The sequence below is a fragment of the Perissodus microlepis genome, chromosome 13 (genome assembly GCF_051167445.1).
Source record: "Perissodus microlepis isolate ML-2025 ecotype Zambia chromosome 13, ASM5116744v1, whole genome shotgun sequence".
Taxonomy (NCBI): Eukaryota; Metazoa; Chordata; class Actinopteri; order Cichliformes; family Cichlidae; genus Perissodus; species Perissodus microlepis.
In genome coordinates, this window is record NC_140473.1 from 9838530 (window position 1) to 9862969 (window position 24440).

The 24440-nt window shown below is 41.9% G+C and overlaps 1 protein-coding gene across 1 annotated transcript; it reads right to left on the reverse strand.

Annotated features, from left to right (window-relative positions):
• On the reverse strand, positions 1-23759 carry LOC146374688 (uncharacterized). Its single transcript, XM_084948645.1, has 37 exons — positions 23697-23759; positions 21652-21887; positions 20966-21017; positions 17079-17217; positions 16294-16457; positions 16038-16170; positions 15886-15953; positions 15757-15799; positions 14192-14355; positions 13936-14068; positions 13784-13851; positions 13655-13697; positions 12089-12252; positions 11833-11965; positions 11681-11748; positions 11552-11594; positions 9982-10145; positions 9726-9858; positions 9574-9641; positions 9445-9487; positions 7879-8042; positions 7623-7755; positions 7471-7538; positions 7342-7384; positions 5772-5935; positions 5516-5648; positions 5364-5431; positions 5235-5277; positions 3663-3826; positions 3407-3539; positions 3255-3322; positions 3126-3168; positions 1562-1725; positions 1306-1438; positions 1154-1221; positions 955-1050; positions 1-728 (listed from the first exon to the last, which is right to left on the reverse strand). The coding sequence occupies exons 2-36, from the start codon at positions 21881-21883 to the stop codon at positions 969-971; spliced, it is 3726 nt and encodes a 1241-aa protein (XP_084804771.1). The 5' UTR covers positions 21884-21887; positions 23697-23759; the 3' UTR covers positions 1-728; positions 955-968.
• Positions 23760-24440: the final 681 nt, after the last annotated feature.

Sequence of the window (24440 nt, forward strand, 5' to 3'; positions counted from 1 at the left end):
GAGAGACATTTACCAGTTCAGTTTCTTATACACCCTTCATTATTTTATTCCCTCTAGTACAGTATTAATGACCTTTCTCCTGCTGTTCCAAGTCACATGTAGCTGACTGATATTGCAATCAATCAGATTAAAATAAACAAAAGAAAAAATGGAAGAAAAATATGTTAAACTGTATTTCATGGGTTAAAAATGATTGAAAACATTTAGGAAAGTTTCTAAAATTGAGCCACATGGAGTGTGCTTTTTTATCTCTGATATTCAACATGAATCCATCAGAAGTACACGTAGCAACAGAGTTCCTCCTCCTCAGGACAGCAGCAGATTAACAACAGTTACAAAGTGACGACCTACACCGGGAAACTGATTTGAATAGTTAGATTTTAAAATCATGATTTCACATTTCATTTCCAAATCCAATACAAACTTCCCTGAAATAGCCGGGATTCATGATGTGACCTCTTCCATATATTAACTTTGCACATTAACAGTTACCCAACATAATATTACACAGTACATCAAATCATTTCATTAAGCAGATGCAACAAGACAGATTTGCAAAGGCTCCTGTGACTTTTGCAACTTTTCTCTTGTGACTATCAGACAGTTTGATTTTCCTGGCAAGATGCTTTTTGTGCGCTTTTTGTCCACTCTTCAAGCTTTTCCTTTACGGCACTTGCATCAGGTCGGTCTTCTGGTTTCTCAGACAGCAATGAGTTAATAATTTGCTTCTGTTTAAAAACAAGAAAAAACACGGTGTATGTGTAATGTCTTGTGCAGTGAAACCTCTGATAAATAATAAATATATTTAAAAAAATGTATATGTTGTGTCCAGACAACTCAGCGATCAAACAAGACCTTTTATAACTGAGTAAACCAATTAATCTAAGTTTTAGCACTACTCTGCTGATGACCATCCTGTCAAAATTTAAGCACAGTATGAATATGGTAATTTACCTCTTTGGTAAAACTCACTGAAAACTCTTCGGGGAACGTCTGCCTTTTGACGTCAGGCCAAATCTGGTGTTTTGTGATGATGATTCACTGTTGTTCCTAGAAAAAGATGATACAATTACTACATAGCCTGCACTGTACACAGTGCTGCAAGGATTTTTATATAGTTATAATATAGTGCTGGTGTCAGTAAGTGCCTTACTGTGTAACTGATGAGGCTAATGATTCAGGTGGAGCATCATCTTCCGATGCTGTTGGCCTGATGGACACCTAAAACACACAGCAAAATCCTTTATTTTATGCATATTTCCTCCAAAGGGAAGCATTTAATTAAGATGAAATATATGGAAATACCTTGATGTCCCAGTCTGGCTGTTCCTGAAGAGCAAAGCAGGCTAACTCTGCTGCTTTCTGTTGGGCTTCCTTGATGCTATTCCCTTCACCCACAGGATAGTCCTTGTTGTCAATTTTTAATTTGTAGAAAAAACTGTGTTGTGAAAAAATGGGAATGTTTTAGATCATTACATTGACAGTTTAATATTGTTGAACATCAGTCCGGTGTTGGTGTCTGAAGATTCAACTGAAAGGACAGAGTTTGACGTATACTCACTGAGGAACGTGAGAGGGGCCATCTTTCTTCACTTCAACATATGAATGGGAACGTTTGGTTTTCTGACAATAGCAGTTGACAAGACTTTTGAAATCTGTCTCTGTAAAGCTGGTGTCCTCAGAGCTAGGAACCGTCTGAACTGAAGCTTCTGCTGCATTGTTTCTCTGTCAAGATAACAAGAAATACATCAGAGAGACAATTGCCCCAGGTTGGTTTTTCATTTCTCTCAAGCATGTTCTAGTTAGGCAAAACTAAACCAATTCTTCGCTCACTTTGAGGTACAGAGCTACACCCCTGCACAGAAGCCTCTCTCTCCACCCCTGCACAGAAGACTCCCCCCTCCAATAACTGGGTGGTGACACTATCCCCAGACAGTATAAGGAGATCCCTTGGCGGGATCAATACCCACAAAGCCCCTGGTCCTGGTAACATCCCTGGACAAGCACTGAGAGACTGCGCTGTGGATCTCACAGATGTCTTCGCAGACATCTTTAATACATCACTGAGCCAGGTTGTCGTTCCTGCGTGCCTCAAAGCCTCCACCATCATTCCTGTACCAAAGAAGTTGTCTTTAACGACCACCATCCTGTCGCACTCACCTCCATCATTATGAAGTGCTTTGAAAGGTTACTCATGCATCAAATCAAGACCTCTCTTCCCCCCAACCTGGATCCATACCAGTTCGCATACCGGTCCATCCGCTCAACCGATGATGCAATTTCATCTGCCCTTCACTCAGCCCTCACACATCTGGACACTAAAGACTCATACATTACAATGCTGTTCATAGACTTCAGTTCAGCATTCAACACGACCATTCCCCAGAAACTGATTCACAAACTGGATCTGCTGGGCATCACCACCTCGCTGTGTAACTGGCTGCTGGGTTTCCTGACAGGAAGACAGCAGACAGTACGGGTCGGCAGCAACACTTCCAGCACTAAAACACTGAACACTGGGGTTCCTTAAGGATGTGTGGTGAGCCCCCTTCTCTTCACTCTGCTGATGCACGACTGCACACCATCACATAGATCCAACCTATTCATCAAATTTGCAGATGACACAACTGTGGTAGGTCACATCAGCAACAATGATGAGACCTACAACAGGAGTAAAGTTAACAATCCGGCCTAGTATTGCAGCAAGAGATGCTCTATAGAGTTGAAGTCTGATAAAAATCTGCAGGCAAATACAAAGTTGTTTAGGCATGAAGGTGAAAAGCAGTGTCTTGCACATGATTGTACATCATTTATATTAAAGCCTTGCACCAAAGGCTTTTCATACCTTGACTCGCTTGATGTGTTCCTTGTATTGTTTTCAATGCTCTCATTTTCAACAGCATTGTTGGGGAATAAAGTGAAGATATTTTATAGATTTTAAATGTGGAAAAGTCCTGACTCTGAATATAACACCAACTTCGCATCTTTCCACTTATGAGAGAAGATTAATGATACTCACTAGTGTTGCATTGCTTTTTTAAAAAAAAAATTTAGTAGGCTTTTATAAATGTCATTTAATCTTTCAGTATCATAGTTTTTACTAAATATTATGAGAAATGACAAACCTGGTCTGTAGTCAGGCCCTGCGATGAGGACTCAATGGACTCCCTTAGGGAGAAGAAGAGGGGCATTGTTAGGATGCTATGTTCTTTTTATATAGTTATAATATAGTGCTGGTGTCAGTAAGTGCTTACTGTGTAACTGATGAGGCTAATGATTCAGGTGGAGCATCATCTTCCGATGCTGTTGGCCTGATGGACACCTAAAACACACAGCAAAATCCTTTATTTTATGCATATTTCACCCAAAGGGAAGCATTTAATTAAGATGAAATATATGGAAATACCTTGCTGTCCCAGTCTGGCTGTTCCTGAAGAGCAAAGCAGGCTAACTCTGCTGCTTTCTGTTGGGCTTCCTTGATGCTATTCCCTTCACCCACAGGATAGTCCTTGTTGTCAATTTTTAATTTGTAGAAAAAACTGTGTTGTGAAAAAATGGGAATGTTTTAGGTCATTACATTGACAGTTTAATATTGTTGAACATCAGTCCGGTGTTGGTGTCTGAAGATTCAACTGAAATGACAGAGTTTGACGTATACTCACTGAGGAACGTGAGAGGGGCCATCTTTCTTCACTTCAACATATGAATGGGAACGTTTGGTTTTCTGACAATAGCAGTTGACAAGACTTTTGAAATCTGTCTCCGTAAAGCTGGTGTCCTCAGAGCTAGGAACCGTCTGAACTGAAGCTTCTGCTGCATTGTTTCTCTGTCAAGATACCAAGAAATACATCAGAGAGACAATTGCCCCAGGTTGGTTTTTCATTTCTCTCAAGCATGTTCTAGTTAGGCAAAACTAAACCAATTCTTCGCTCACTTTGAGGCACAGAGCTACACCCCTGCACAGAAGCCTCTCTCTCCGCCCCTGCACAGAAGACTCCGCCCCCGCCCCCGCCCCCAACAACTGGGTGGTGACACCATCCCCAGACAGTATAAGGAGATCCCTTGGCGGGATCAATACCCACAAAGCCCCTGGTCCTGGTAACATCCCTGGACAAGCACTGAGAGACTGCGCTGTGGATCTCACAGATGTCTTCGCAGACATCTTTAATACATCACTGAGCCAGGTTGTCGTTCCTGCGTGCCTCAAAGTCTCCACCATCATTCCTGTACCAAAGAAGTTGTCTTTAACGACCATCCTGTCGCACTCACCTCCATCATTATGAAGTGCTTTGAAAGGTTACTCATGCATCAAATCAAGACCTCTCTTCCCCCCAACCTGGATCCATACCAGTTCGCATACCAGTCCATCCACTCGACCGATGATGCAATTTCATCTGCCCTTCACTCAGCCCTCACACATCTGGACACTAAAGACTCATACATTACAATGCTGTTCATAGACTTCAGTTCAGCATTCAACACGACCATTCCCCAGAAACTGATTCACAAACTGGATCTGCTGGGCATCACCACCTCGCTGTGTAACTGGCTGCTGGGTTTCCTGACAGGAAGACAGCAGACAGTACGGGTCGGCAGCAACACTTCCAGCACTAAAACACTGAACACTGGGGTTCCTTAAGGATGTGTGGTGAGCCCCCTTCTCTTCACTCTGCTGATGCACGACTGCACACCATCACATAGATCCAACCTATTCATCAAATTTGCAGATGACACAACTGTGGTAGGTCACATCAGCAACAATGATGAGACCTACAACAGGAGTAAAGTTAACAATCCGGCCTAGTATTGCAGCAAGAGATGCTCTATAGAGTTGAAGTCTGATAAAAATCTGCAGGCAAATACAAAGTTGTTTAGGCATGAAGGTGAAAAGCAGTGTCTTGCACATGATTGTACATCATTTATATTAAAGCCTTGCACCAAAGGCTTTTCATACCTTGACTCGCTTGATGTGTTCCTTGTATTGTTTTCAATGCTCTCATTTTCAACAGCATTGTTGGGGAATAAAGTGAAGATATTTTATAGATTTTAAATGTGGAAAAGTCCTGACTCTGAATATAACACCAACTTCGCATCTTTCCACTTATGAGAGAAGATTAATGATACTCACTAGTTTTGCATTGGTTTTTTAAAAAAAAAATTTAGTAGGCTTTTATAAATGTCATTTAATCTTTCAGTATCATAGTTTTTACTAAATATTATGAGAAATGACAAACCTGGTCTGTAGTCAGGCCCTGCGATGAGGACTCAATGGACTCCCTTAGGGAGAAGAAGAGGGGCATTGTTAGGATGCTATGTTCTTTTTATATAGTTATAATATAGTGCTGGTGTCAGTAAGTGCTTACTGTGTAACTGATGAGGCTAATGATTCAGGTGGAGCATCATCTTCCGATGCTGTTGGCCTGATGGACACCTAAAACACACAGCAAAATCCTTTATTTTATGCATATTTCACCCAAAGGGAAGCATTTAATTAAGATGAAATATATGGAAATACCTTGCTGTCCCAGTCTGGCTGTTCCTGAAGAGCAAAGCAGGCTAACTCTGCTGCTTTCTGTTGGGCTTCCTTGATGCTATTCCCTTCACCCACAGGATAGTCCTTGTTGTCAATTTTTAATTTGTAGAAAAAACTGTGTTGTGAAAAAATGGGAATGTTTTAGGTCATTACATTGACAGTTTAATATTGTTGAACATCAGTCCGGTGTTGGTGTCTGAAGATTCAACTGAAATTACAGAGTTTGACGTATACTCACTGAGGAACGTGAGAGGGGCCATCTTTCTTCACTTCAACATATGAATGGGAACGTTTGGTTTTCTGACAATAGCAGTTGACAAGACTTTTGAAATCTGTCTCCGTAAAGCTGGTGTCCTCAGAGCTAGGAACCGTCTGAACTGAAGCTTCTGCTGCATTGTTTCTCTGTCAAGATACCAAGAAATACATCAGAGAGACAATTGCCCCAGGTTGGTTTTTCATTTCTCTCAAGCATGTTCTAGTTAGGCAAAACTAAACCAATTCTTCGCTCACTTTGAGGCACAGAGCTACACCCCTGCACAGAAGCCTCTCTCTCCGCCCCTGCACAGAAGACTCCGCCCCCACCCCCAACAACTGGGTGGTGACACCATCCCCAGACAGTATAAGGAGATCCCTTGGCGGGATCAATACCCACAAAGCCCCTGGTCCTGGTAACATCCCTGGACAAGCACTGAGAGACTGCGCTGTGGATCTCACAGATGTCTTCGCAGACATCTTTAATACATCACTGAGCCAGGTTGTCATTCCTGCGTGCCTCAAAGCCTCCACCATCATTCCTGTACCAAAGAAGTTGTCTTTAACGACCACCATCCTGTCGCACTCACCTCCATCATTATGAAGTGCTTTGAAAGGTTACTCATGCATCAAATCAAGACCTCTCTTCCCCCCAACCTGGATCCATACCAGTTCGCATACCGGTCCATCCGCTCGACCGATGATGCAATTTCATCTGCCCTTCACTCAGCCCTCACACATCTGGACACTAAAGACTCATACATTACAATGCTGTTCATAGACTTCAGTTCAGCATTCAACACGACCATTCCCCAGAAACTGATTCACAAACTGGATCTGCTGGGCATCACCACCTCGCTGTGTAACTGGCTGCTGGGTTTCCTGACAGGAAGACAGCAGACAGTACGGGTCGGCAGCAACACTTCCAGCACTAAAACACTGAACACTGGGGTTCCTTAAGGATGTGTGGTGAGCCCCCTTCTCTTCACTCTGCTGATGCACGACTGCACACCATCACATAGATCCAACCTATTCATCAAATTTGCAGATGACACAACTGTGGTAGGTCACATCAGCAACAATGATGAGACCTACAACAGGAGTAAAGTTAACAATCCGGCCTAGTATTGCAGCAAGAGATGCTCTATAGAGTTGAAGTCTGATAAAAATCTGCAGGCAAATACAAAGTTGTTTAGGCATGAAGGTGAAAAGCAGTGTCTTGCACATGATTGTACATCATTTATATTAAAGCCTTGCACCAAAGGCTTTTCATACCTTGACTCGCTTGATGTGTTCCTTGTCTTGTTTTCAATGCTCTCATTTTCAACAGCATTGTTGGGGAATAAAGTGAAGATATTTTATAGATTTTAAATGTGGAAAAGTCCTGACTCTGAATATAACACCAACTTCGCATCTTTCCACTTTTGAGAGAAGATTAATGATACTCACTAGTGTTGCATTGCTTTTTTTAAAAAAAAAATTTAGTAGGCTTTTATAAATGTCATTTAATCTTTCAGTATCATAGTTTTTACTAAATATTATGAGAAATGACAAACCTGGTCTGTAGTCAGGCCCTGCGATGAGGACTCAATGGACTCCCTTAGGGAGAAGAAGAGGGGCATTGTTAGGATGCTATGTTCTTTTTATATAGTTATAATATAGTGCTGGTGTCAGTAAGTGCTTACTGTGTAACTGATGAGGCTAATGATTCAGGTGGAGCATCATCTTCCGATGCTGTTGGCCTGATGGACACCTAAAACACACAGCAAAATCCTTTATTTTATGCATATTTCCTCCAAAGGGAAGCATTTAATTAAGATGAAATATATGGAAATACCTTGATGTCCCAGTCTGGCTGTTCCTGAAGAGCAAAGCAGGCTAACTCTGCTGCTTTCTGTTGGGCTTCCTTGATGCTATTCCCTTCACCCACAGGATAGTCCTTGTTGTCAATTTTTAATTTGTAGAAAAAACTGTGTTGTGAAAAAATGGGAATGTTTTAGGTCATTACATTGACAGTTTAATATTGTTGAACATCAGTCCGGTGTTGGTGTCTGAAGATTCAACTGAAAGGACAGAGTTTGACGTATACTCACTGAGGAACGTGAGAGGGGCCATCTTTCTTCACTTCAACATATGAATGGGAACGTTTGGTTTTCTGACAATAGCAGTTGACAAGACTTTTGAAATCTGTCTCCGTAAAGCTGGTGTCCTCAGAGCTAGGAACCGTCTGAACTGAAGCTTCTGCTGCATTGTTTCTCTGTCAAGATACCAAGAAATACATCAGAGAGACAATTGCCCCAGGTTGGTTTTTCATTTCTCTCAAGCATGTTCTAGTTAGGCAAAACTAAACCAATTCTTCGCTCACTTTGAGGCACAGAGCTACACCCCTGCACAGAAGCCTCTCTCTCCGCCCCTGCACAGAAGACTCCGCCCCCGCCCCCAACAACTGGGTGGTGACACCATCCCCAGACAGTATAAGGAGATCCCTTGGCGGGATCAATACCCACAAAGCCCCTGGTCCTGGTAACATCCCTGGACAAGCACTGAGAGACTGCGCTGTGGATCTCACAGATGTCTTCGCAGACATCTTTAATACATCACTGAGCCAGGTTGTCGTTCCTGCGTGCCTCAAAGTCTCCACCATCATTCCTGTACCAAAGAAGTTGTCTTTAACGACCATCCTGTCGCACTCACCTCCATCATTATGAAGTGCTTTGAAAGGTTACTCATGCATCAAATCAAGACCTCTCTTCCCCCCAACCTGGATCCATACCAGTTCGCATACCGGTCCATCCACCTGACCGATGATGCAATTTCATCTGCCCTTCACTCAGCCCTCACACATCTGGACACTAAAGACTCATACATTACAATGCTGTTCATAGACTTCAGTTCAGCATTCAACACGACCATTCCCCAGAAACTGATTCACAAACTGGATCTGCTGGGCATCACCACCTCGCTGTGTAACTGGCTGCTGGGTTTCCTGACAGGAAGACAGCAGACAGTACGGGTCGGCAGCAACACTTCCAGCACTAAAACACTGAACACTGGGGTTCCTTAAGGATGTGTGGTGAGCCCCCTTCTCTTCACTCTGCTGATGCACGACTGCACACCATCACATAGATCCAACCTATTCATCAAATTTGCAGATGACACAACTGTGGTAGGTCACATCAGCAACAATGATGAGACCTACAACAGGAGTAAAGTTAACAATCCGGCCTAGTATTGCAGCAAGAGATGCTCTATAGAGTTGAAGTCTGATAAAAATCTGCAGGCAAATACAAAGTTGTTTAGGCATGAAGGTGAAAAGCAGTGTCTTGCACATGATTGTACATCATTTATATTAAAGCCTTGCACCAAAGGCTTTTCATACCTTGACTCGCTTGATGTGTTCCTTGTATTGTTTTCAATGCTCTCATTTTCAACAGCATTGTTGGGGAATAAAGTGAAGATATTTTATAGATTTTAAATGTGGAAAAGTCCTGACTCTGAATATAACACCAACTTCGCATCTTTCCACTTATGAGAGAAGATTAATGATACTCACTAGTGTTGTATTGCTTTTTTAAAAAAAAAATTTAGTAGGCTTTTATAAATGTCATTTAATCTTTCAGTATCATAGTTTTTACTAAATATTATGAGAAATGACAAACCTGGTCTGTAGTCAGGCCCTGCGATGAGGACTCAATGGACTCCCTTAGGGAGAAGAAGAGGGGCATTGTTAGGATGCTATGTTCTTTTTATATAGTTATAATATAGTGCTGGTGTCAGTAAGTGCTTACTGTGTAACTGATGAGGCTAATGATTCAGGTGGAGCATCATCTTCCGATGCTGTTGGCCTGATGGACACCTAAAACACACAGCAAAATCCTTTATTTTATGCATATTTCACCCAAAGGGAAGCATTTAATTAAGATGAAATATATGGAAATACCTTGCTGTCCCAGTCTGGCTGTTCCTGAAGAGCAAAGCAGGCTAACTCTGCTGCTTTCTGTTCGGCTTCCTTGATGCTATTCCCTTCACCCACAGGATAGTCCTTGTTGTCAATTTTTAATTTGTAGAAAAAACTGTGTTGTGAAAAAATGGGAATGTTTTAGGTCATTACATTGACAGTTTAATATTGTTGAACATCAGTCCGGTGTTGGTGTCTGAAGATTCAACTGAAATTACAGAGTTTGACGTATACTCACTGAGGAACGTGAGAGGGGCCATCTTTCTTCACTTCAACATATGAATGGGAACGTTTGGTTTTCTGACAATAGCAGTTGACAAGACTTTTGAAATCTGTCTCCGTAAAGCTGGTGTCCTCAGAGCTAGGAACCGTCTGAACTGAAGCTTCTGCTGCATTGTTTCTCTGTCAAGATACCAAGAAATACATCAGAGAGACAATTGCCCCAGGTTGGTTTTTCATTTCTCTCAAGCATGTTCTAGTTAGGCAAAACTAAACCAATTCTTCGCTCACTTTGAGGCACAGAGCTACACCCCTGCACAGAAGCCTCTCTCTCCGCCCCTGCACAGAAGACTCCGCCCCCACCCCCAACAACTGGGTGGTGACACCATCCCCAGACAGTATAAGGAGATCCCTTGGCGGGATCAATACCCACAAAGCCCCTGGTCCTGGTAACATCCCTGGACAAGCACTGAGAGACTGCGCTGTGGATCTCACAGATGTCTTCGCAGACATCTTTAATACATCACTGAGCCAGGTTGTCGTTCCTGCGTGCCTCAAAGCCTCCACCATCATTCCTGTACCAAAGAAGTTGTCTTTAACGACCACCATCCTGTCGCACTCACCTCCATCATTATGAAGTGCTTTGAAAGGTTACTCATGCATCAAATCAAGACCTCTCTTCCCCCCAACCTGGATCCATACCAGTTCGCATACCGGTCCATCCGCTCGACCGATGATGCAATTTCATCTGCCCTTCACTCAGCCCTCACACATCTGGACACTAAAGACTCATACATTACAATGCTGTTCATAGACTTCAGTTCAGCATTCAACACGACCATTCCCCAGAAACTGATTCACAAACTGGATCTGCTGGGCATCACCACCTCGCTGTGTAACTGGCTGCTGGGTTTCCTGACAGGAAGACAGCAGACAGTACGGGTCGGCAGCAACACTTCCAGCACTAAAACACTGAACACTGGGGTTCCTTAAGGATGTGTGGTGAGCCCCCTTCTCTTCACTCTGCTGATGCACGACTGCACACCATCACATAGATCCAACCTATTCATCAAATTTGCAGATGACACAACTGTGGTAGGTCACATCAGCAACAATGATGAGACCTACAACAGGAGTAAAGTTAACAATCCGGCCTAGTATTGCAGCAAGAGATGCTCTATAGAGTTGAAGTCTGATAAAAATCTGCAGGCAAATACAAAGTTGTTTAGGCATGAAGGTGAAAAGCAGTGTCTTGCACATGATTGTACATCATTTATATTAAAGCCTTGCACCAAAGGCTTTTCATACCTTGACTCGCTTGATGTGTTCCTTGTCTTGTTTTCAATGCTCTCATTTTCAACAGCATTGTTGGGGAATAAAGTGAAGATATTTTATAGATTTTAAATGTGGAAAAGTCCTGACTCTGAATATAACACCAACTTCGCATCTTTCCACTTTTGAGAGAAGATTAATGATACTCACTAGTGTTGCATTGCTTTTTTTAAAAAAAAAATTTAGTAGGCTTTTATAAATGTCATTTAATCTTTCAGTATCATAGTTTTTACTAAATATTATGAGAAATGACAAACCTGGTCTGTAGTCAGGCCCTGCGATGAGGACTCAATGGACTCCCTTAGGGAGAAGAAGAGGGGCATTGTTAGGATGCTATGTTCTTTTTATATAGTTATAATATAGTGCTGGTGTCAGTAAGTGCTTACTGTGTAACTGATGAGGCTAATGATTCAGGTGGAGCATCATCTTCCGATGCTGTTGGCCTGATGGACACCTAAAACACACAGCAAAATCCTTTATTTTATGCATATTTCCTCCAAAGGGAAGCATTTAATTAAGATGAAATATATGGAAATACCTTGATGTCCCAGTCTGGCTGTTCCTGAAGAGCAAAGCAGGCTAACTCTGCTGCTTTCTGTTGGGCTTCCTTGATGCTATTCCCTTCACCCACAGGATAGTCCTTGTTGTCAATTTTTAATTTGTAGAAAAAACTGTGTTGTGAAAAAATGGGAATGTTTTAGGTCATTACATTGACAGTTTAATATTGTTGAACATCAGTCCGGTGTTGGTGTCTGAAGATTCAACTGAAAGGACAGAGTTTGACGTATACTCACTGAGGAACGTGAGAGGGGCCATCTTTCTTCACTTCAACATATGAATGGGAACGTTTGGTTTTCTGACAATAGCAGTTGACAAGACTTTTGAAATCTGTCTCCGTAAAGCTGGTGTCCTCAGAGCTAGGAACCGTCTGAACTGAAGCTTCTGCTGCATTGTTTCTCTGTCAAGATACCAAGAAATACATCAGAGAGACAATTGCCCCAGGTTGGTTTTTCATTTCTCTCAAGCATGTTCTAGTTAGGCAAAACTAAACCAATTCTTCGCTCACTTTGAGGCACAGAGCTACACCCCTGCACAGAAGCCTCTCTCTCCGCCCCTGCACAGAAGACTCCGCCCCCGCCCCCAACAACTGGGTGGTGACACCATCCCCAGACAGTATAAGGAGATCCCTTGGCGGGATCAATACCCACAAAGCCCCTGGTCCTGGTAACATCCCTGGACAAGCACTGAGAGACTGCGCTGTGGATCTCACAGATGTCTTCGCAGACATCTTTAATACATCACTGAGCCAGGTTGTCGTTCCTGCGTGCCTCAAAGTCTCCACCATCATTCCTGTACCAAAGAAGTTGTCTTTAACGACCATCCTGTCGCACTCACCTCCATCATTATGAAGTGCTTTGAAAGGTTACTCATGCATCAAATCAAGACCTCTCTTCCCCCCAACCTGGATCCATACCAGTTCGCATACCGGTCCATCCACCTGACCGATGATGCAATTTCATCTGCCCTTCACTCAGCCCTCACACATCTGGACACTAAAGACTCATACATTACAATGCTGTTCATAGACTTCAGTTCAGCATTCAACACGACCATTCCCCAGAAACTGATTCACAAACTGGATCTGCTGGGCATCACCACCTCGCTGTGTAACTGGCTGCTGGGTTTCCTGACAGGAAGACAGCAGACAGTACGGGTCGGCAGCAACACTTCCAGCACTAAAACACTGAACACTGGGGTTCCTTAAGGATGTGTGGTGAGCCCCCTTCTCTTCACTCTGCTGATGCACGACTGCACACCATCACATAGATCCAACCTATTCATCAAATTTGCAGATGACACAACTGTGGTAGGTCACATCAGCAACAATGATGAGACCTACAACAGGAGTAAAGTTAACAATCCGGCCTAGTATTGCAGCAAGAGATGCTCTATAGAGTTGAAGTCTGATAAAAATCTGCAGGCAAATACAAAGTTGTTTAGGCATGAAGGTGAAAAGCAGTGTCTTGCACATGATTGTACATCATTTATATTAAAGCCTTGCACCAAAGGCTTTTCATACCTTGACTCGCTTGATGTGTTCCTTGTATTGTTTTCAATGCTCTCATTTTCAACAGCATTGTTGGGGAATAAAGTGAAGATATTTTATAGATTTTAAATGTGGAAAAGTCCTGACTCTGAATATAACACCAACTTCGCATCTTTCCACTTATGAGAGAAGATTAATGATACTCACTAGTGTTGTATTGCTTTTTTAAAAAAAAAATTTAGTAGGCTTTTATAAATGTCATTTAATCTTTCAGTATCATAGTTTTTACTAAATATTATGAGAAATGACAAACCTGGTCTGTAGTCAGGCCCTGCGATGAGGACTCAATGGACTCCCTTAGGGAGAAGAAGAGGGGCATTGTTAGGATGCTATGTTCTTTTTATATAGTTATAATATAGTGCTGGTGTCAGTAAGTGCTTACTGTGTAACTGATGAGGCTAATGATTCAGGTGGAGCATCATCTTCCGATGCTGTTGGCCTGATGGACACCTAAAACACACAGCAAAATCCTTTATTTTATGCATATTTCACCCAAAGGGAAGCATTTAATTAAGATGAAATATATGGAAATACCTTGCTGTCCCAGTCTGGCTGTTCCTGAAGAGCAAAGCAGGCTAACTCTGCTGCTTTCTGTTCGGCTTCCTTGATGCTATTCCCTTCACCCACAGGATAGTCCTTGTTGTCAATTTTTAATTTGTAGAAAAAACTGTGTTGTGAAAAAATGGGAATGTTTTAGGTCATTACATTGACAGTTTAATATTGTTGAACATCAGTCCGGTGTTGGTGTCTGAAGATTCAACTGAAATGACAGAGTTTGACGTATACTCACTGAGGAACGTGAGAGGGGCCATCTTTCTTCACTTCAACATATGAATGGGAACGTTTGGTTTTCTGACAATAGCAGTTGACAAGACTTTTGAAATCTGTCTCCGTAAAGCTGGTGTCCTCAGAGCTAGGAACCGTCTGAACTGAAGCTTCTGCTGCATTGTTTCTCTGTCAAGATACCAAGAAATACATCAGAGAGACAATTGCCCCAGGTTGGTTTTTCATTTCTCTCAAGCATGTTCTAGTTAGGCAAAACTAAACCAATTCTTCGCTCACTTTGAGGCACAGAGCTACACCCCTGCACAGAAGCCTCTCTCTCCGCCCCTGCACAGAAGACTCCGCCCCCGCCCCCAACAACTGGGTGGTGACACCATCCCCAGACAGTATAAGGAGATCCCTTGGCGGGATCAATACCCACAAAGCCCCTGGTCCTGGTAACATCCCTGGACAAGCACTGAGAGACTGCGCTGTGGATCTCACAGATGTCTTCGCAGACATCTTTAATACATCACTGAGCCAGGTTGTCGTTCCTGCGTGCCTCAAAGTCTCCACCATCATTCCTGTACCAAAGAAGTTGTCTTTAACGACCATCCTGTCGCACTCACCTCCATCATTATGAAGTGCTTTGAAAGGTTACTCATGCATCAAATCAAGACCTCTCTTCCCCCCAACCTGGATCCATACCAGTTCGCATACCGGTCCATCCACTCGACCGATGATGCAATTTCATCTGCCCTTCACTCAGCCCTCACACATCTGGACACTAAAGACTCATACATTACAATGCTGTTCATAGACTTCAGTTCAGCATTCAACACGACCATTCCCCAGAAACTGATTCACAAACTGGATCTGCTGGGCATCACCACCTCGCTGTGTAACTGGCTGCTGGGTTTCCTGACAGGAAGACAGCAGACAGTACGGGTCGGCAGCAACACTTCCAGCACTAAAACACTGAACACTGGGGTTCCTTAAGGATGTGTGGTGAGCCCCCTTCTCTTCACTCTGCTGATGCACGACTGCACACCATCACATAGATCCAACCTATTCATCAAATTTGCAGATGACACAACTGTGGTAGGTCACATCAGCAACAATGATGAGACCTACAACAGGAGTAAAGTTAACAATCCGGCCTAGTATTGCAGCAAGAGATGCTCTATAGAGTTGAAGTCTGATAAAAATCTGCAGGCAAATACAAAGTTGTTTAGGCATGAAGGTGAAAAGCAGTGTCTTGCACATGATTGTACATCATTTATATTAAAGCCTTGCACCAAAGGCTTTTCATACCTTGACTCGCTTGATGTGTTCCTTGTATTGTTTTCAATGCTCTCATTTTCAACAGCATTGTTGGGGAATAAAGTGAAGATATTTTATAGATTTTAAATGTGGAAAAGTCCTGACTCTGAATATAACACCAACTTCGCATCTTTCCACTTTTGAGAGAAGATTAATGATACTCACTAGTGTTGCATTGCTTTTTTTAAAAAAAATTTAGTAGGCTTTTATAAATGTCATTTAATCTTTCAGTATCATAGTTTTTACTAAATATTATGAGAAATGACAAACCTGGTCTGTAGTCAGGCCCTGCGATGAGGACTCAATGGACTCCCTTAGGGAGAAGAAGAGGGGCATTGTTAGGATGCTATGTTCTTTTTATATAGTTATAATATAGTGCTGGTGTCAGTAAGTGCTTACTGTGTAACTGATGAGGCTAATGATTCAGGTGGAGCATCATCTTCCGATGCTGTTGGCCTGATGGACACCTAAAACACACAGCAAAATCCTTTATTTTATGCATATTTCACCCAAAGGGAAGCATTTAATTAAGATGAAATATATGGAAATACCTTGCTGTCCCAGTCTGGCATTTCCTGAAGAGCAAAGCAGGCTAACTCTGCTGCTTTCTGTTGGGCTTCCTTGATGCTATTCCCTTCACCCACAGGATAGTCCTTGTTGTCAATTTTTAATTTGTAGAAAAAACTGTGTTGTGAAAAAATGGGAATGTTTTAGGTCATTACATTGACAGTTTAATATTGTTGAACATCAGTCCGGTGTTGGTGTCTGAAGATTCAACTGAAATGACAGAGTTTGACGTATACTCACTGAGGAACGTGAGAGGGGCCATCTTTCTTCACTTCAACATATGAATGGGAACGTTTGGTTTTCTGACAATAGCAGTTGACAAGACTTTTGAAATCTGTCTCCGTAAAGCTGGTGTCCTCAGAGCTAGGAACCGTCTGAACTGAAGCTTCTGCTGCATTGTTTCTCTGTCAAGATACCAAGAAATACATCAGAGAGACAATTGCCCCAGGTTGGTTTTTCATTTCTCTCAAGCATGTTCTAGTTAGGCAAAACTAAACCAATTCTTCGCTCACTTTGAGGCACAGAGCTACACCCCTGCACAGAAGCCTCTCTCTCCGCCCCTGCACAGAAGACTCCCCCCTCCAACAACTGGGTGGTGACACTATCCCCAGACAGTGTGAGGAGATCCCTTGGCGGGATCAATACCCACAAAGCCCCTGGTCCTGGTAACATCCCTGGACAAGCACTGAGAGACTGTGCTGCAGAACTCACAGATGTCTTCACAGACATCTTTAATACATTACTGAGCCAGGTTGTGGTTGCCTCAAAGCCTCCACCATCATTCCTGTACCAAAGAAGTTGTCTTTAACGACTACCATCCTGTCGCACTCACCTCCATCAACGAACGTTTGGTTTTCTGACAATAGTGGTTAACAAGGCCTTTGAAATCTGTCTCTGTAAAGCTAAGAACCATCTGAACTGAAGCTGCATTGTTTCTCTGTCAAGATAACAAGAAATGCATCAGAGAGACAATTGCCCCAGGTTGGGTTTTCATTTCTCTCAAGCAAAAACGAACATTATCTTACAGATTCCACTGAGTCCCGATGACCAAGCTTAGACAGGCTTTGCAGAGCATTTTTTGCTGCATTTTGCTTTGCTTCCTTCTTGGTCTTCCCCTCACCACTGGGGTAGGCTTTACCATCTGTGACTGGACTCGGGTTGAATCTGTAAAGACATGAGAGTTTTGTTATATACTGCTCAAATAAAGTATAGGAACAATTTGAAAACACATCAGGTCTCAAAGGGGGAAAAAACATGCTGCATATTTATACTGATGTGGGCTGGGCAAGGTGTTAAGAACGAGAGGATGCCACATCATTTGATGAAAAAATAATTATCAACCTACAGAGAGCTGAATTCATAGATATGCAGAAAATTAAAGTGAAAAAATAATGCAGCACGCCAGTGAACTTGCTGAAGTTTCACTGCAGCGACTCAAAATGGAACTCAGTAGTTTGTTTGCTCTTATGCACGAACAACATCATGCTCCTAATGATACAACGGCTGGTGTCCTCTGGGCTCTCCTCTCACATGTGGACTAGGTCACCAGATCTCTGAGCTCCTGGACAGTTTGAGGCGCAACCTGGTGGTAACAAATCGACTGAAACATAATGTCCCAGAGGTGTTCTTCTGCAAGTTTCAGCCTTTGGGAAGCAATATATCTAGTTGTGTGAAAAACTGAATCTCGATTGCATAAATGTTTTTATTCTTTTGGCTGCCCTCACTACAGTAGATCGGCTGCCTCCATCTTCCCCTGTCAGAAACATCTTCTTCTATCACACCAACCCTCTGCATGTCGCCCCTCATTACATCCATGAATCTTCTCTATGGTCTTCCTGTTTTCCTCCTGCCTGTCAATTCGATCTTTAACATCTGTTGTACAGTACAGTGGCTTGCAAAAGTATTCGGCCCCTTTGAACTTTCCAACTTTTTGTCACATTACAGCCACAAACATGAATCAGTTTTATTGGAATTCCATGTGAAAGACCAATACAAAGTGGTGTATGTGTGAGAAGTGGAACGAATTTATCATAATTCCAAACATTTTTTACAAATAACTTTCAAATTTTCAAATAACTGAAAAGTGGGGTGTGCGTAATTATTCAGTCCCCTGAGTCAATACTTTGTAGAACCACCTTTTGCCGCAGTCACAGCTGCCAGTCCTTTAGGGTTTGTCTCTATCAGCTTTGCACATCCAGAGACTGAAATTCTTGCCCATTCTTCTTTGCAAAACAGCTCCAGCTCAGTCAGATTAGATGGACAGTGTTTGTGAACAGCAGTTTTCAGATCTTGCCACAGATTCTCAATTGGATTTAGATCTGGACTTTGACTGGGCCATTCTAACACATGGATATGTTTTGTTTTAAACCATTCCATTGTTGCCCTGGCTTTATGTTTAGGGTCGTTGTCCTGCTGGAAGGTGAACCTCCACCCCAGTCTCAAGTCTTTTGCAGACTCCAAGAGGTTTTCTTCCAAGATTGCCCTGTATTTGGCTCCATCCATCTTCCCATCAACTCTGACCAGCTTCCCTGTCCCTGCTGAAGAGAAGCACCCCCAGAGCATGATGCTGCCACCACCATATTTGACAGTGGGGATGGTGTGTTCAGAGTGATGTGCAGTGTTAGATTTCCGCCACACATAGCGTTTTGCATTTTGGCCAAAAAGTTCCATTTTGGTCTCATCTGACCAGAGCACCTTCTTCCACATGTTTGCTGTGTCCCCCACATGGCTTGTGGCAAACTGCAAACGGGACATCTTATGGTTTTCTGTTAACAATGGCTTTCTTCTTGCCACTCTTCCATAAAGGCCAACTTTGTGCAGTGCATGACTAATAGTTGTCCTATGGACAGATTCCCCCACCTGAGCTGTACATCTCTGCAGCTCGTCCAGAGTCACCATGGGCCTCTTGGCTGCATTTCTGATCAGCGCTCTCCTTGTTCGGCCTGTGAGTTTAGGTGGACAGCCTTGTCTTGGTAGGTTTACAGTTGTGCCATACTCCTTCCATTTCTGAATGATCACCTGAACAGTGCTCCGTGGGACGTTCAAGGCTTGGTAAATCTTTTTGTAGCCTAAGCCTGCTTTAAATTTCTCAATTACTTTATCCCTGACCTGTCTGGTGTGTTCGTTGGACTTCATGGTGTTGTTGCTCCCAGTATTCTCTTAGACAACCTCTGAGGCTGTCACAGAGCAGCTGTATTTGTACTGACATTAGATTAAACACAGGCGCACTCTATTTAGTCATTAGCACTCATCAGGCAATGTCTATGGGCAACTGACTGCACTCAGACCAAAGGGGGCTGAATAATTACGCACACCCCAATTTGCAGTTATTTATTTGTAAAAAATGTTTGGAATCATGTATGATTTTCGTTCCACTTCTCACGTGTACACCACTTTGTGTTGGTCTTTCACGTGGAATTCCAATAAAATTGATTCATGTTTGTGGCTGTAATATGACAAAACGTGGAAAAGTTCAAGGGGGGCGAATACTTTTGCAAGCCACTGTATATCCACTATCCTCCTCCTTTGTACATGTCCAAACCATCTCAGCCTTGCCCTGTCCCTCTGATTTACTCATTTGATTTACTCATACTGTCCTTTCTGGTCACTTCTAGTGAAAAATCTTTGCATCGGCAACTCTTCCAACTCCAGCTCCACCTTAGACCCCACCTGTCCCCTCAACCACAGGATGTTACTTAGCAATTTGTAAAACAAAACAAAAAAAACCTGTGTTGTGAAATAGCAAGAATTTTTTTTATTTATAATTTGACTCAATTTGTCTTTCTGTTAGAACAACATTATTCTCTTGTTGAACTGTTTTTTAAAGAAATATCGTCTTCTATCTTAAAAACTGTTTGTTACAACTTTAAGTCTAAACTTGTACACTGCCATTCTGACTGACACGCCTATGAGTATTTGACTTTGAAACCCCACCACCATTAGTCATTTCATTCGAGAAGTTACACGTTATCATGGTCCGGTCCGTAAGAGTCAGGGTCTCCGTACCTCACTTCAGAGTGATGCATGTGTGCATATTCGTTTAGTTTACCAACGTAGTTTACAGTATCCATCATAAATGACTCAGCAAGTTGTGCAGAATTGTAAGAAGACCGCGAAAAGCTCAGGATCCTTATCTCTTCTCCCCTTCCATCTTAATTCTGCGCCCGACCCTAGAGTGTCTCAGTGACCACTTTCTGCTGGTCTTGAGTATTTATAGGTTTTGATTTCTTCAAGTCGTTCCCGTGGCCTACGTGGTTTTAAACATATTGTAACAAACGAAACTGAAACTAAGTACCTAACCGGCCATTGGGCAACTTCCATCGCGATAATTTTTCCTCTGAAGCTACATTGGAGCCTCAGCAGGACTCTGCTCCTGTGAGGAAAAACTTAAATTGGCGGTGCACAAATATCGTGTCTGCTCAGAAACGGTTCATTCCTGCTGAGTCTTTATTTTTTTCCACATGTTAAGGCTCAAAAACGCTTCACCACCCAAGATTAAATTTTGTCTTCTTCTTCCTCCCTGTCTCTGTGACTGCTTTTGAGTCAGCTAGCTTGAGTATGTATAGGTTTCGTTTTCACATAGCCTACGCGGGTTTTCACATTTTATAACAAATGAAACTGAAAGTGAGCACCTACAGGTGTTGTACCTGTCGAGATTTGTATGCCCTCCTGTTTCATGCATTTATTTTTTAAAATAATTCAGTTGAAGCATGGTTGAAAAGCAATGTCTGACTTTCATTGGTTAAGATTTATAGAATTTTTATTTATTATTACTTTTGTCAGATTAAAGGTATTTCTGTGACCATTATGAGTTTTTCTTTCTTTGACTGAAGGGTACCAACAATTTTGTCCATGTCTGCATCTGAGAAGTTTATTGAGTGACAGAGAAAATGGACTTTTGAACTTTACTTACAGTTTCTGGGTTACTTTGCTGCCCTGAGCGAGACCGCTATTCAGCACCCTTCCTTAATTTTTAAATTTAAAAAGAAAATAGAAAGAAAAATATTGAGTCAGTGGACAACACCTAAAAAGGTATTTCAATTGAATTGCTAACTATGTACAGCACAGAGAACTGCAGTAGTAACTAACTGTTTTATAACTTTATTTAAGCTCAATAATAAAAAGTAGACAAAGTAAAAACATAACATTGGGTATAGAATGTTTTCTAAGAAAGTCAGTTTATGAAAATGAAATTAAAAGATGAAAGCAAGATGAATTTCTTAAATATCAGTAAATCAAAAGTGTGAATTTCTTCATGCAGTTTTTGGAGAGGCGAAGGTAAAACAGGGATAACAGGATAATCTTTTTAGAAATGTTATTATTTAATGTATTAAAAGTTTGGCTGGACAATTAACAAATTAATGGCATGCTATTTATTAAGGGAGTAACTGGGATTGGTGAAAAATAAATGAAACTAGAAATAACCTGCATGGCTTAAACAAAAAACAAACAAAAAAACCTTTAGGACATTTCCTGTAATGTAATTCAGGAGAAACGTGAGAAATTTAAAAACATAAACTGACACAACCTGACTCTCAACATGCTTAATAAAATAAACCTGTGTTTATTTTGTTGTTTTCATGTCTTTTTTTCACTTACCATTTATCATCGTAATTATCAACCTTGCCACCTTCAGTGCATCATCTGAATAACTCTGTATCATCACATCTACCGTTTTTATCCTGTCTGCATTCTCCAGACGACTCCTTCTGATAGTTTGGAAATCATCTACAGGTTCATTCTGCAGGTAAAAGTGGAAACGTTTCAGCTCTCCCTCTCCCAGATTCTCCAGCATTTCCAGGAGTTGCGATGGAACAGACTTCGCCATCATTGATCTGTAAAATACGAGAGGGCATTTTCATCTGAAAGAGCAAGAGAGTATCAGTTAACTGTGGATACAGGAGGAAAGACGGAGTTTTCGTCCCAGTCACTGGACCAGCTCTTTATTCTCTCAAGGATACTTAGGTGCATGTGAGTTTCACCAACCAGTCTACATGTGTTTTGTGGCCTTTTTGCCACATTGCTGGCAAAAAGTCAGACTATTTCCCAGTGGGTGATTGACTCCATCAGTGTTGCCCTTTGTCACTGATTCTCTTCTTAATTTTTATAGACAGAATTTCTAGGTGTAGCCAAGTGGCAGAAGGTTTCCACTTGGGTGGTCTCAGAATGTCATCTCTGCTTTTCACAGTTAGTGTGGTTCTGTTGGCTTCATCAAGTGGTGGCCTTCACCTCTCATTTGCAATGGAAATGAGATTCAGCACCCGAAATGGTGGAATACCCACTCTGGGGTGAGTTACTACCCCAAGTGGAGGAATTTAAGTATCTCAAGCCTTGTTTACGAGTGAGGGGAGGACGCAGGAGATTGACAGATGGATTGGTGCTGAGTATCTGAGTGACCCAGCCAGCTGGGAGAAGAGGGAGTGAGAGGATTTTTCCACTCTGTGTTGGTATTCTCAAAAAACCTGAGCATCCTCTCAGAGAGCTCTGAGCTTAGCCTCCAAACATCAGGAAGGAGTCCAGCTTAGGAGGTTCAGGAACATGATAAGAGCTGAGCTGTTTTGACATAAATACCGCATCCAATTTAAAATACTGCTGCTTACGTTTAAAAATTACCAACAACACAGCACCGAGCTACCTTAAGGAACTCCTTAAATCGTATGTTCCTGCCAGAGCATTAAGACCATCTACTCAGTTACTCTTGGTGCAGCCTAGATCTCGGCTGAAGTCTAGAGGTGACCGGGCGTTTGCCCTGGCTGCACCAGAGTTGTGGAATAACCTTCCGATTGTGATCCGGGCGTCCGATTCCATCCAATCTTTTAAATCACAGTTAAAAACCTATTTGTTTAATCTCGCCTTTCCTGCTTGTTAATGCTCGCACCTGACTCTTAGACTTACTCTATTTTTCCTTATATATATTTTTTATGGCTTGCGCTTTTATTATGTTTTTATTTGATATGCATTTTATATTACCCCTGTGTATTAGTGGCATTGACCTGTGAGTATATTTGATACTTTGCTAAGGCCTTATAATACTCATGTTACTTCTCTGTCTCTTATGTTAAGCACTTTGGTATACCGCTGGTTTTTAAATGTGCTCTATAAATAAAGATTGTTGTTGAGATTGTTGTTGACATGGTTTCAACTGTCTGACTGTCTGACTCACACCTGAAAAATGAGGATGTGCCTCATCTGGGCCTATCAGTGTGGAGCAACTTTGTCTTTGTTTTCAGATTTTCAGAGGCTATTACTCCAGTTTGTTGGCTGATTCTTTGATGCAAATCAAACAGGAACACAATGATTTATAACCCGACTGCAATCAAACACATTACAACTAACGTTTATGTCATTTTATTTTGAAAGGCCTGACAGAAAACAGTTGGACACTGATGTATGTGATTTAATAGTGAGACAATGTTTTTGTTCCAAGAAATAAAAAGGCACAGTTTGTTTATGAAGTAATCAATCAAACACGAGAATAAAATAAAACTGTTTGATTCAAATCAATCAATAATTTATAATCATGTGGATTTGTCTTCAAACACAACAGTGATCAAAGTTTATCCTGAACTAAGAGCTGAACATCTGGTCCAGACATCACAGAAACAAAGAGTCAAACTGTTAAAGGAGGGAAAAAGCAAACTTACAGTTTCTTCACAAAGGCTGTGTCCCAATCCAGCAACTTCACGCTCCGGAGTAAGCGCAGTTCACGTACTAGTTATGGCGCATACCAGGAAGTACGAGAAGTGCGGAAGTGAGAGGCTTGTGAAATGGGACGGTCTAGCCTTCGTTGCGCTGCTCAGGTTGCCTAGCAACCATACTAACCACGAGTAACGTTTCATACAGCATTGTTTGACAGAAATGAAGGACAAAAAATGTTTTTTTTGTTCATTCATTTTTGTCATGACATCACTTTGATTTGTTGAGTATCTGAGGCTGAGACCACAGGACTGTAAAAACATGATTGTTGGGCTTCATTTCTGTACTGAACAGTCATTTAAGATTAGCTAGTAAATAACAATTAGCTAATGTTGTTCATGAGACTAAAGTCATCTCACTGGTAATGTAAATATAATATGGCCAATATTATATTAATCATTATTAGTTATTACAGCAGTGAACTTGAACTCTGTGTCAAATGATAGGTTTGTAGCTTGAACCTATTCGCTGGAACGTTGAAGACAATATAATTACACAGCAAGCAAGACACGAAGTAGGCAAAGTTCTTCATGTTTCTCGTGCACGGGAGAGAACCGGACAAACGCCGTTCCTTCACTTGATCCCAGTTGCTCTCGTCCACTCCCCCGTAACACTGCTCTTTTATTGAGGTTACATGAATATGCATAGGTTCATTAACATATGACGTCTACATACACACAAAGAGTACCTTG